This window comes from Alosa pseudoharengus, unplaced genomic scaffold, assembly GCF_046254945.1.
Source record: "Alosa pseudoharengus isolate Yale_2024_CS ecotype anadromous, Long Island Sound unplaced genomic scaffold, YU_APseudo_1.1 YU_APseudo_1.1_scf_18, whole genome shotgun sequence".
In the NCBI taxonomy this organism is placed as follows: domain Eukaryota; kingdom Metazoa; phylum Chordata; class Actinopteri; order Clupeiformes; family Clupeidae; genus Alosa; species Alosa pseudoharengus.
The window spans coordinates 1,144,609-1,157,108 of NW_027468650.1; the positions used below are offsets into that span (position 1 = coordinate 1,144,609).

The 12,500-nt window shown below is 43.2% G+C and overlaps 1 protein-coding gene across 2 annotated transcripts in view; it reads right to left on the reverse strand.

The window, feature by feature from the left end:
- The window catches only part of cux1b (cut-like homeobox 1b), a 75,210-nt gene extending 67,327 nt beyond the window's left edge, over window positions 1-7,883 (reverse strand). Inside the window, exon 1 of one of the 2 annotated variants that reach the window (XM_076290035.1) lies at window positions 7,769-7,877. In XM_076290035.1, the coding sequence (XP_076146150.1) occupies window positions 7,769-7,831 (63 nt within the window). In that variant the 5' untranslated portion in view covers window positions 7,832-7,877. Of the gene's footprint in view, window positions 1-7,768 lie in introns of both variants that reach the window. The other variant, XM_076290034.1, reaches the window with a different exon arrangement.
- Between the last annotated feature and the right edge of the window lie 4,617 nt (window positions 7,884-12,500).

Genomic DNA, 12,500 nt, shown 5'->3' on the forward strand with positions numbered 1-12,500 from the left:
CCCCACACGCGCGACTAGGGATGTAACGGTATGAAAATTTAACCTCACGGTTATAGTGACCAAAATTATCACGGTTTTCGGTATTATCACGGTATTTTTAAAAGTGTGTTCAATATGCACTGCACAAGCACTGATAGGCCTACACACGCTGAAATAGTTTCAAAAAGTGTCCCGTTCAGTTTTTCATGTTTAATTGGCTATGTGCTTATCGCTTAACTTACCCTACCATGACTTGGAGGTTGCTATTACTGTTATTTGGATCCAATGAGTGAGACCAGGCTTGGAATTTCAACATTCTGGGGGCAAGGCCACTTGGCCTTCAGTTGGGCATATTTGGTGGAGGGCACAAAGGCCACATAGGCTATAAAAAATATCAAAGTTGTATAGCCTATTCACTGCAGTAGACCTGCATCACTGTATGAAACATTACAAAAACATGAAACATGACATATTATATAGAACTGCAAATCATCTTAACATCTAATATTTACAGATATCTAGGCTATATTTAACATTTATTTTATATTTGGCCTGTTATGAAATCATGTATTGAACAATTTAAGCACAGTTCAGCTTTAAGAATCTCAAATAGCCTAGATGCATGCTTAGCATTTTGTGATCTACTTTCACAAACTCTTAGTCAGCTGTCCTCTGATTTACCGATATATAGGCGATATTTGTAACATTTATTTTGTATTTGGCCCGTTATGAAATCATGTGGAACAATTTAAACACATTGTAAAACTTAAAGACCAAATTTGGAGACATCCATGCATGTCGAAATGTACTGCAAATTCAAAAGTGGATTACTCTGGAACGGCTAACTGTACAGGGGACTGCTTTACACCTTTATGTTCGGTAAGGTCTGCTGTTTATTCTGATATATGGTTTGTCATGTGTTAAACGAAAGGTTCGTGAAGTATTGCACCGAGAGGAATGGGTAGGGAGATGGACGAAAACCTTCAGTAGAATTTATGATTAAATTTAATTATATTATTTACGTTTCTCGCGAACCGTTCACCACAGCAATTCGCGGCTAACATCGTTTAAAAGCTGAGAAAAAGCTCTTTCATGTGATACTTGTGATGTCTGTGTGATGAGTAGGCTACTTCGCGAGTAGTTCAACTGAGAAGAATAGGTGAATTTAGACGCACTTTCTTTCCTGCGCTGTCACTTTCTCCACTGCGTAAAAGAAATTCATTCAGGGACATCACGGCCAACGCAAGGGGCAAAAACGTGGCCGCCGTGAAATTCCTACCCTGAGTGAGACCAAAGTAAGTGTTCGAAATAAAACTTTAGGCTACTGTGTTCTTCTGATAACGTGAGTGGAATGGATTTAATGTGCACGCAAACATAAAAAGACGCAGAGTGCAAATGATACAGTGCAAGTTTTGCGGTGAAAATGTTCCGCCTTTTAAAATCAGGTGTAATCCAATTCGCAGTTAAAACCATCAATTAGACAACAGAATAAGTAGGGTACCAATTTTGCTTCATTGTACCAGGCCTACTGTATGTCAAAAGCAGGCTCGGATGAAGCTGGGAAGGATTAAACACACGGTTTCAACACCGTGATAATCAACCGTGATAATTATGATATTTCAAAAGAAAACGGTCATTGTTATCGTCAACATTTTTATCACGGTTTATCATTATACCGGTAATCGTTACATCCCTACGCGCGACAGCACTTTACCTCGGGAAAGCCACCTTGCCTCGCTGTGAAACAGTACAGCCTTTTGTTCAGCTACCATCTCTTCGCAAAGTGCGGAGAATAGACGAACTTTTAAGGGCCGGGTTTTGATGAAATTCACCACTCTCACAACAACGTTCAAAATCTCATGTAGGTCGGGACTAACTAAGCTGCCTTGATACGAGCGCTTCCCTATGAATAACACAGTGCGTCCATTGCGCATCGGGTGCTACCTGGGCCCAGGCTACAGATAAAAAATTTTTTTTAAAAACTCCTGTTTTTCACGTCAGTTCGCGCCCCACCTGGCATGTCTCCGCGACCCACAGTTTGAGAAACGCTGATTTAAACACAGCAGGCCGTTGCAGCAAGACAGTGAGCCAATCCTAATATCATAGGAAAACAGGTGGGGCTGTGTCATTAGGCTGATTGCCACTGACACCAGCTACTACATACAAGACTTAAGTGTCTCAATTAAATCAATTAAACGTGACTATATCGCACTGGGCTCCGCACTGCGCCTCTGTGCAAAGAACTTCAGTTTGCGGCGCCCCCTCTCCTTCCCTCATCACAAACAAAGTGTGGGCACGGAGCAACAACAACCCGCGCCTTGCCGTGCGGCTGCAGTCTACTTGGAAGCAGCGGGGAACATAGGACCCGGGGAACAGAGGGATGACCCCAGAGACAGGCTCTCACACAGAAGGGGGATTCCCTGGCTGCAGTGTCTGGCTAGGCTCCAGATAGCTGGATACAACTGTGTGTGCGTGTGTGTATGTGCACACACACTCACACATATGCATCTCTCTCACACACACACACTTACACATCTCTCACACACACACACACACACACACACATCTCACACACACACATCTCTCAAATACACTTACTTACACATCTCTCACATATGCATCTCTCTCTATCACACACACTCACTCACTCACACACCCACACATATGCATCTCTCTCTCTCTCACACACACACACACACACACACACACACACACACACACACACACACACACACACACAAACACACACACACACACACACAGGGGCAGCTGTGGCCTACTGGTTAGGGCTTCGGGCTTGTGATGTTTGGTCCAATCCACAGGATGGGCATTCCTATCAGGCAGGACTCCAGGGCGTGGGCCACACACACACACATCTCTCACACACACACACACACACACACACACACACACACACACACACACACACACACACACACCGGGCGTGGGCTAGGACAGCCATTCTGACCAGGACCAATTATCATTCATTCATAAACAAATCATTAATCGATCAAACCGATCATTACTCGTTCAGCTTTTCTCAGTCGATCCTGAGAATGATCCAGTGCCTTCATGCATCTGCGGGCAGCTAATACCCACGCCAGCCAAACGTTCTGTTAGGACAGGAACCCACTTGGAACCAGACTAGAAGCAAGGAACTGGAGAACCCAAAGAACCAGCCAACAGTGACCACATTCCTCAAATCTGATCCAAAAGTAAATACACAAAAGTGCATACTCACACACACTCACACACACACACACACATACACACTCACACACACTCACCATGTGAAAACACCTAGAGTCTGCTTGGCTGTCTCTGGGCAGACTGGCTGCGCGCACACACGCACACGCACACACACACACACACACACACACACACACACACACACACACACACACACAGAGTGTAGCAACAGTGGGTAAAAATACTACCCAAGTCTGGAACTCCATCTCATAAATTTTACACTGATACTCGTGCAGACAAATACAGAACCCCCCCCCCGCACAAACACACACACACACACACACACACACACTGTCTGGGATGGCTGGACATTTCTGGAGTTCCTGAGAGTCTTAAAGACATCCCGCTGGGGAAGCACGCACGCACACACGTAGGACGGTAGTCATCTCAGACCTCCATCTCCAAGTTATCTCATCAAAGATAAGCGTATACCACATATTATCAGGACACACACACACACGTGCCCACAAAGACGCACGCACACACACACACGCACAGACACGCGCCCACACACAGACACACGCACACACGCACGCACACGCACGCACGCACGCACACTGAGCTCCATCTCCAAGTTGCCTCATCATCACGCCACAACATACGCACGCACGCTCACTTCCACAAACCAACAATGCTTAAGGGGGTGGGGCCTGGCATTCTCAGAGCAATTCACTACTGGTTGTTCCTTCTGATGCCCCCATAGATGCTTATCACCAAAAACCAGACCAAAAACAGACCAAACTGGTGCCATTCCTGTCTATTCAGATTCGGGCCATAGACAGGGCTCCAGACTAACTTTTTGCACTGGTTCCACTGGTGCGCCTAACTTTTTTTCTTAGGTGCACCAGCACAAAAGTTAGGTGCACCCAAATTTTCAACCACATCGCATTTAACACCGCAGCAGGTTCACTTTTTCCCTTAATTACTGTCCTATATAGGTTGTCCTATGACTTATGATTTACAATTCTACAAGAAAAGTAACTTAATGAAGTGTTGGTACTTTAAGTGCTTCACTGAGCTGAAATGTAAACTTAATACATCTCAAGATGAATTAAATAAAAATGTGTGTAAAAACAGTGAGTAAATTAACAGTGCACGTCTTTTAAGGGCTTCAAATCTATAGTTCAATGTCTTACACACTATCCTTCATGATCTTTAGGCCTTGGCTAAACCAGCTCGCCATGCTAGCATCTTCCATAGAAATGTATTTGAGCACAATTTAAAGAGATGTTCCAAGTAGCCTGGGGGATTTTTATGTGATTTTGCAATGATGATTGCAATAATCATTTGACAGCCCCACAATGCAATTTACTTTTTAATTTTAGTATTTTTAAATTTTCAATAAGAACATCACTATGGTTAATGCAGTAACGAAATGGTAGGCCTATTATTATAGGCTATTGCAATGACTTGCCATGCTCGATCTAAATGTGTCCATTCAATTCACCGTACACAATGACCACAGTTATACATGCAGGGAATATTCAGGCTTTATATGTAGCAGTGATATTCGGTTTGCGCCAAATACCGGATTAAATTGATTGATGCCATCAGAATGAGTGTACACAACTCGTGCGCAAAACGAATATTGCTGTTGAAAACCGGGTTACTCCCTGCATGTAACTGCGGTCAATGACGCACTCCTTTTCGGCGATATCTGTATCTCTGTCGTTCGGGAAGGCCTTGTATGCATTGTTCGCAATTTTAAGACGTCTTTTCATCTACAATGACTCCTATAAATTTGGCACAAGTGGCATTCCTGTACGTCGGGTTTACGTTCAAACTATTTTTCTGATGAATAATTATTTTGGACTGAACTTGGTGAAGGGAAGTTTCACTAGGCCTATCTATCGTAGGCAATGATAAACTTGATCATCATCTCGGGCTCGTCTGAACGGTTTGCTGCTGCCAGCCGCCGAAAGGCAGTGGGGAGAGGGGACATTTATCTCGGCCTATGTGACCACACTGTAATGCAACTACATCCACTCTGTTTATCCGACGGGTCTCTGACCTCTCTCTCTCTCTCTCTCTGCAGCACACACAGTTTCAAATTTACACACAGGCACTGGGCCACGGCCAATCAGAGGGGAGGTCCCGCCCTTCACTATCTGTGATTTGTTTAAACCACGATATTGGCCAAATATGTGTCTGTTATTGAACCAAAGGTAGAGTTTCAATGCGGACACGTTTTCCTCTCTCGAATAGCTGATCGCACCGGTGCGACCTCCGATTTATTTTAGTCGCACTTTTGAAAAATTAGGTCGCACTCTGGAGCCCTGATAGAGGACACTTTGCCTGATTCTAGGAGTTAATGTACCACCATGGTGATGCTCAGGTCCATTTGGTCCATAGAGGACACTTTGCCTGATCACCATGGTGATGCTCAGGTCCATTCGGGCCATAGAGGACACTTTGCCTGATCACCATGGTGATGCTCAGGGCCATAGAGGACACTTTGCCTGATCACCATGGTGATGTTCAGGTCCATTCGGTCCATAGAGGACACTTTGCCTGATCACCATGGTGATGCTCAGGTCCATTCGGTCCATAGAGGACACTTTGCCTGATCACCATGGTGATGCTCAGGTCCATTCGGTCCACCGAGGTCGCCCTGGTCCATCGTGCTCTTGGCACCGCCATGGACAACAGGCCACAGGCCCGATTCTGCGTGACACAGACTGGTGTGGAGTGTGGGCTACTGGGCTTACAGACACACCAAACCATTAGGGACTGTGTATAAGTAAGTAAATAAGTAAGTATAAGTATAAGTATATAGCCTACTCTTTTGATCCTGTGAGGAAAATTTGGTCTCTGCATTTATCCCAATCCGTGAATTAGTGAAAAACACTCAGCACACAGTGAACACACAGTGAGGTGAAGCACACACCCCGACGCAGTGAGCTGCCTGCTACAGCGGCGCTCGGGGAGCAGTGAGGGGTTAGGTGCCTTGCTACAGCGGCACTCGGAGAGCAGTGAGGGGTTAGGTGCCTTGCTCAAGGGTTACAAGTCCGGAGCCCTAAGCAGTAGGCCACGACTGCCCTGGCTGTGCTGTAATCTCACAGTCAGATACTGCTCTAAAGTGTCCACTGTCAGATACTGCTCTAAAGTGTCCACTGTCAGATACTGCTCTAAAGTGTCCACTGTCTGTCAGATACTGCTCTAAAGTGTCCACTGTCTCTGGTCTTAGGGATGGGCTTTCAAGCGGTCATTAAACCCTAGGCCTGCTCCCCATCATGTGTTTCCTAACATCCCTGAGCTGTATTTGTTGCCGTGTGATCTGAGTGGTATAAATGAATTAGAGTGGTCAAATGGTGAAAAGTGATAGTCATATTAACGCTTTCAATAAAAGCATTATGGACGATCTTGACATTATACTGATAAACATGACATACAACCAGGACGAAGCGCTTTGATGTTTTACACCATGATCAGCTAACGCAGCGGAAACGTCCATATGGCGTTTTTCAATAAGGGCTGTCACTACACTCCCAGTTAGTTGTCCCCTGACAAGCTAAAACAAAACGATACGAGTAAGTCTTATTGGGAGCAAGAATCATCATTCCTTCCAAACGTTTCATTACGCACGAGCTGGTCGTTGTGAATTCGTTTAAAGTGATAAAGCGCGACTGTCTGAACTGGAGCTGGAAGCCAAATGCAGGGGACGGCAGGGCGCTACCGTAGCAGAGGCAGAAGTATCGACGTGGCCGATTCACACCGGTGATTCTACATCAACAATCCCAGTTACAATGTTGCTTTTTCCGTCTGGACACAAAGTGGTTATGAAAACATCTGCACAATGGGTCACAATGAACCGATGACTGGTGACAACCACTTCATATTCTTAAGGGAAAAAAAATAACAACTCCAGAAATACTGACATGCAGAATAACTAGGCTAGCTTTCCAACCAGGAGAAAGCATCAACGCGGATGTACTCAGTTAAGCTGGACCTTGGACAGCTTGCGATCAACCTACATGGAAACAGCTAGTCATAAAATCTTGCAATAAACTTGCTATTGTTTAGTAAGAAATGTGTTTGACTACGTTGCTGTTCGACCGAATTCGCATTTTGACTTGCTGATGTGTCATTGTTTTGAATCTAGCTAGCTACCATAAACTCTTATTGGCTGTGCCAAAGGCGAGCTGTCACCACAGCGCCACCAACGTAGATACACAAACGCACTTCATTTTTCTCACATTTCCCATAACACAATTATCAGCATCCAGCACAACCTGTAAAGTTGGCAATATTTAGAACTGACACGTAGGCTACATGTCGCGATGTTCTTGGTTCCCCAAACTGTGAAATACCCCAATTCCCCGCGTCTGCGCAAAGGCGCCATATAATCGATTGTAATTGAACAAAGAGGATCAATTTCCGATCAACGAGAAAGCCACTTTAATCAACGCGAGAACAGCTCTCCAAAAGAGGTCTTTACCACAACTAAAAAGCAATATAAACACCAAATAAGTTCTGGATCTACAAGTATTTCGCAAGAGACTTCAAGTAAGCAAAACAGTTCGTAAGAGAAAACGCTTACCTGCAGTTCTTGTAAATCAAAACGCTTCCAATATTGAAACATCGATCCCGCATTGGCCGCCATCTTGAGACGTATTCAGCCGGAGCGAGGCTGACGGCGAGAGGGGCCGGTTGGAGCTCACGGAAGCGGAGAAGAGAAACACAAAACACGGCGCACAGCGGAGCACTCGAACAGCACTTCGCCTACTAGCAGCGCGGAATGGAGCTGCTGAGCAGTGACGTACTGAATGCAATATAATGAAGTGTAATGAAAAGTTATCCCATACAGAAAAAAACATTGAAATATATTTTTAAAGTATAGTGAAATATATTATTAAGTGTCAAAAAGATATTGTTGTGCCAATTTCGAATATTTACAATATATATTTCAAAAATATATTGTAAAAATATATTTCAAATATATTTCTGTTGTGTATGGGATACAGAACAAAAACATACAGAAATGAACATACGGGAAAAAATATATTTGTTGGGCCAATTTCGAATATTTACGTATATTTTTAAATATATTTAACATTTTTGAGTTGGGGAAAGCTGCGATTTTCTTCAAGGATAAAAAACGGCCAAGTAGTTTAGTGTACGACTACAGGTGGTTGTAGTAATGTGGAAGTAGTGTAGTGTAGTGTAGTGTAGTGTACGACTACAGGTGGTTGTAGTAATGTGGAAGTAGTGTAGTGTAGTGTAGTGTACAACTACAGGTGGTTGTAGTAATGTGGAAGTAGCCACTACCAGTCGGCAGCAGTAATAATAGCACTGCTGTTGACACTTTGACTTATAAATGGTGCCAATTACTGGTTAAAATTATATTACACACATGTTGCACTTGTGCTGACTGAAATGTAGGCCTAAAAATCCAATCTTATAATATTAATTACCAACAACATTGCTATTTACAAAGATATATTTTTCATTATCATATTTAAATTTAATTTAATATTTAACTTTTGGAAAACACTGTCATAACAGAAAACAAAACACAAATTGACAGTCAAGTGGAGAAACACATATGGGGTTTCTGGAGAACGTCTGGAGTATTGAATTCTGATTGGGCAGAGTATGGTGTTGAATTCTGATTGGGCAGAGTATGGTGTTGAATTCTGTGTGCATGCTGACTTCCACAGCTGGTCCAGATCATCAGATCAGGCAGCATAGATATACAGTACAGCATCATCAGATCAGGCAGCATAGATATACAGTACAGCATCATCAGATCAGGCAGCATAGATATACTGTACAGCATCGTCAGATCAGGCCAATCAGTGTCCAGGGTCTCTCTGATGTCACAGTACAGCATCATCAGATAGGTATGGTGCATTCAGAGCACCTCGGAATGACAAGGACCGCCCCCATGGCTACTTTGTTTTTCCGACAGCAAGTGTTCATGTGCTTTGCCATCGAATGTGTGACAAACACGGATGCCACAACAAAGGTTAAAACATACACTCACTAATCCTAAACAAACAACTGTATTTGCTTAAAATATAGTGTAAGATGCTCGTGAAAGAAAGATATGCAGCTTTTCAAGTGATAAAAAGGGCAAATTCCCAAGTTCACATTAAACCTGTTGGACATGAAAGGCCACATGGACTACAAACGAACTACAACGTGACGACAAAAGTGATGACGAGCCCCTAACTGGGCAACTCTGTTAGCAAAATCTAGCCCCAGTTTCCGACCTCTGACTCACACATTACATGACGTGAATGATGCGGAATGATGATGTTTTCACATGGAGAAAGGTTTTTACGAAGCCCATGAACGCTAGGGTAGGCTCAGGCATAGATGTCTCGTCTGCGCTGCTGGCCAATGGAGGTCGACGTCCGCACCTGGAGGCCATCTTGCCACAGTCAGCTCGCTCACGATGGCAAAGGAGGGCCGACTGGATGCTATGGACTGTTTATAGACCTCTGAAGTTCGCCTACAAAAAAGCTGCCATCTTTGACATCCGGTATCTGGCGATTTTTCCTATGGGAAAATAACATGGGGATTTTGAATAATCGCACCTGTTAAAGTCTCGTGGGGATGAAAAAGTCTGAAATGCAGACGTTTTCCTGAACACACTTTTGTCCTCTGCCTTCGAGTAGATACTGTGATCTCCGGTAAGTGAAGGCGGCACACTTAGATGTTTGCTTCCCCAGAGCTAACTTGCAATGCAACTTGCCATAGGTAGTTAGCTTCAATTAACAACCGGATCTCCTTATATGGGCAAAGATGGCCGTTTTGGATCTTTTTTGTAGGCGAACTTCAGAGGTCTATTGGTTCCGGGCGGTATTGGACCTTTCCATTATATGAATTTGTTGTGGGGGAATTCGAGACGGTCCTGATCAAGCTGCATCGATGTTCAGTCTTTCCACATGTAACCAAGGGGGTATTCCATCAACCTCGCTAAAGGCCAAACCTGGCTTATTTCGATAAGTCTCGCTAATTTTAGTGAGAATTCCGTTCCATTAATGAGGTTAACATGAATCCCAGCTTGGTAACCATGGGAATTTATGCCACAGAACTAACCTGGCTTATTTCGATAAGTCTCGCTAATTTTAGTGAGAATGTCGTTCCATTAATGAGGTTAACATGAATCCCAGCTTGGTAACCATGGGAATTTATGCCACAGAACTAACCTGCTCCGTAGCAGGTTAACTTTCAAGCTAAATTAAGCTGTGTTGCAAAAAAAAACAATCAGTCGGAAAACGAGTCCAAAAAGATGGTTCCGTCAACCTGTGCTCTCGTCACCTGTAGCATACTACTTCAAAAATAGAAGCCTATAGAAATGTTTTTTTCCGACAGTGCACCAAGCATGGATTTACACATTCACTAGCTCCAAAGAATGTATGAAGATTATACGATTAAAAATGTTTTAACTTCACATGCGTGTGGTTCTAGGAATCGTGCTACAGCTGCGTCATCTACTTTCGGTGGTGGTGTAACGTGCAGCGAGACGGCATAGGATAGGATTTACATTCTTGCGTGTTCGCAGGTTCGCTTCCCATGCGAAGTAGGCTACATTGTTTATCACCTTGATAATGGCATTTTTAGTTATAATCTTTGATGAAAGACATATGTCTACTGCTGATAAAAGGTCATGCACATTTGGTAGGCTGTTCAGTGACAGCTTTGCCAGTGGGCTATAGCCTATTATATCTGATGCAAGCCAAAGGATAATTATTCTGTAGCCTAGCAGCTAATAATTAAAACTGCTTCATGTGTCGACGATTGTTCATGAATGTCAAATCAACTGTGTGCTACACAGATTAAATATTAGGCATACATTGAATTGAAAGCCATTGCATTTCAGATAATTTTATTTCAAAACACTTTGGGACTTATGGGAGACAATAGCCTATTATGTTGATACTAATTTATTTTATGACCACCTACACCTAGACAATAATTTGGAGTGAATGAACTCTTTTAATCTAAGAACGTAAGCTAGGCTATAGATAGTTTTGCATATCTATATGCATATCCATAAGTTGTTTTTGAGTTTATACTATTTATTCATGCACTCGTTTTGTTCAAGCATAGACTGTAGACCTATGTGTTCAAGAGTGAAGCCAATCAAACTTGCAATTGATTTCAAAACCATTAGCATTGTTGTTTTAAATGTATGCTTTCATTATTCTCCCATTTCTGTAGGCAATCTATTTTTTTCTCTCGATGTTAAATTTGATGACTTTCGATGAAAATCCTGTAGATGGCGCTTGCCAAATCGAACAGAAATCGTCTAGTATTGTCTTAATTTTACGACACATATCCTCTTTTCGTCAATCTACTGTTTTGGTCTACTGTTCTACCTCGTGCACGAGCAGAGATGAAGCTGACTTTAACCTCGCTTGAATAAACGAGACCAAGATGCCGCTAACTTGAGTTAATGGAACGGCTTCAGCCCCAAGTGGAAGTCTACGCTAGTTCAAGCCAGGCTATTTCTGTTAAGCGCCGCCTTCATTAGCGAGGTTGATGGAATATCCCCCAAGTCTATTATTTAACAATGTATTTTATATTTATGCTTGTGGCTCAGGGTCTGTGTTGTCTATTGTGTGTTAATTGATTGTTTAGTGTTTACCTGTCTATGTTATGTGATATGTTCCCCTCTGTCTAGTCTGATGTTAGTCTTGTCTGCTCTGTGTTTAACATGAGTGCTACGCCTCTGCCTTTTGAATAGAGGACAAAGCAGATTTTTCATAATATTTCATAATATTGCGATTTTGGAAGATTATTATTGTTAACCTTTTTCTCTGTGCATTTTTTTATGGACTCTTCTGTTTGGTCGTTCGAGCCAAGCCGAATAATAAATTACTGTCCATCTTCACTACTGCCTTTGCTTCTTTGGCCACACCCACTTTGTTAATGGTAACTTCCGCTCGGTTCCATTAGAGATGCTTAATTGTTTCAGAGGGTTAATTGGTTTCAGAGGGTTAATTGGTTTCAGATGGCCCTAAATATGGTGGACCCTCCTCATGAACGCGCAAACAAAGTGCAAGTGGCTAGAGAGGGCGAAGTAACTAGTTACCTCTAACACACACACACACACAGTGCAAGTGGCTAGAGAGGGCGAAGTAACTAGTTACCTCTAACACACACACACACACACACAGTGCTGGAGAGAGGGCAGAAAGGCCTGGAAATGGACAGAAGGGAAGTTAGTAGGCGAGTTCGACTTCGGCTGAGTCTGACTTGGTCTGGCTTACTACGTAAACGTGATCTTCAGAGCCTAGCCGGGAGGAGCTACAACAGAG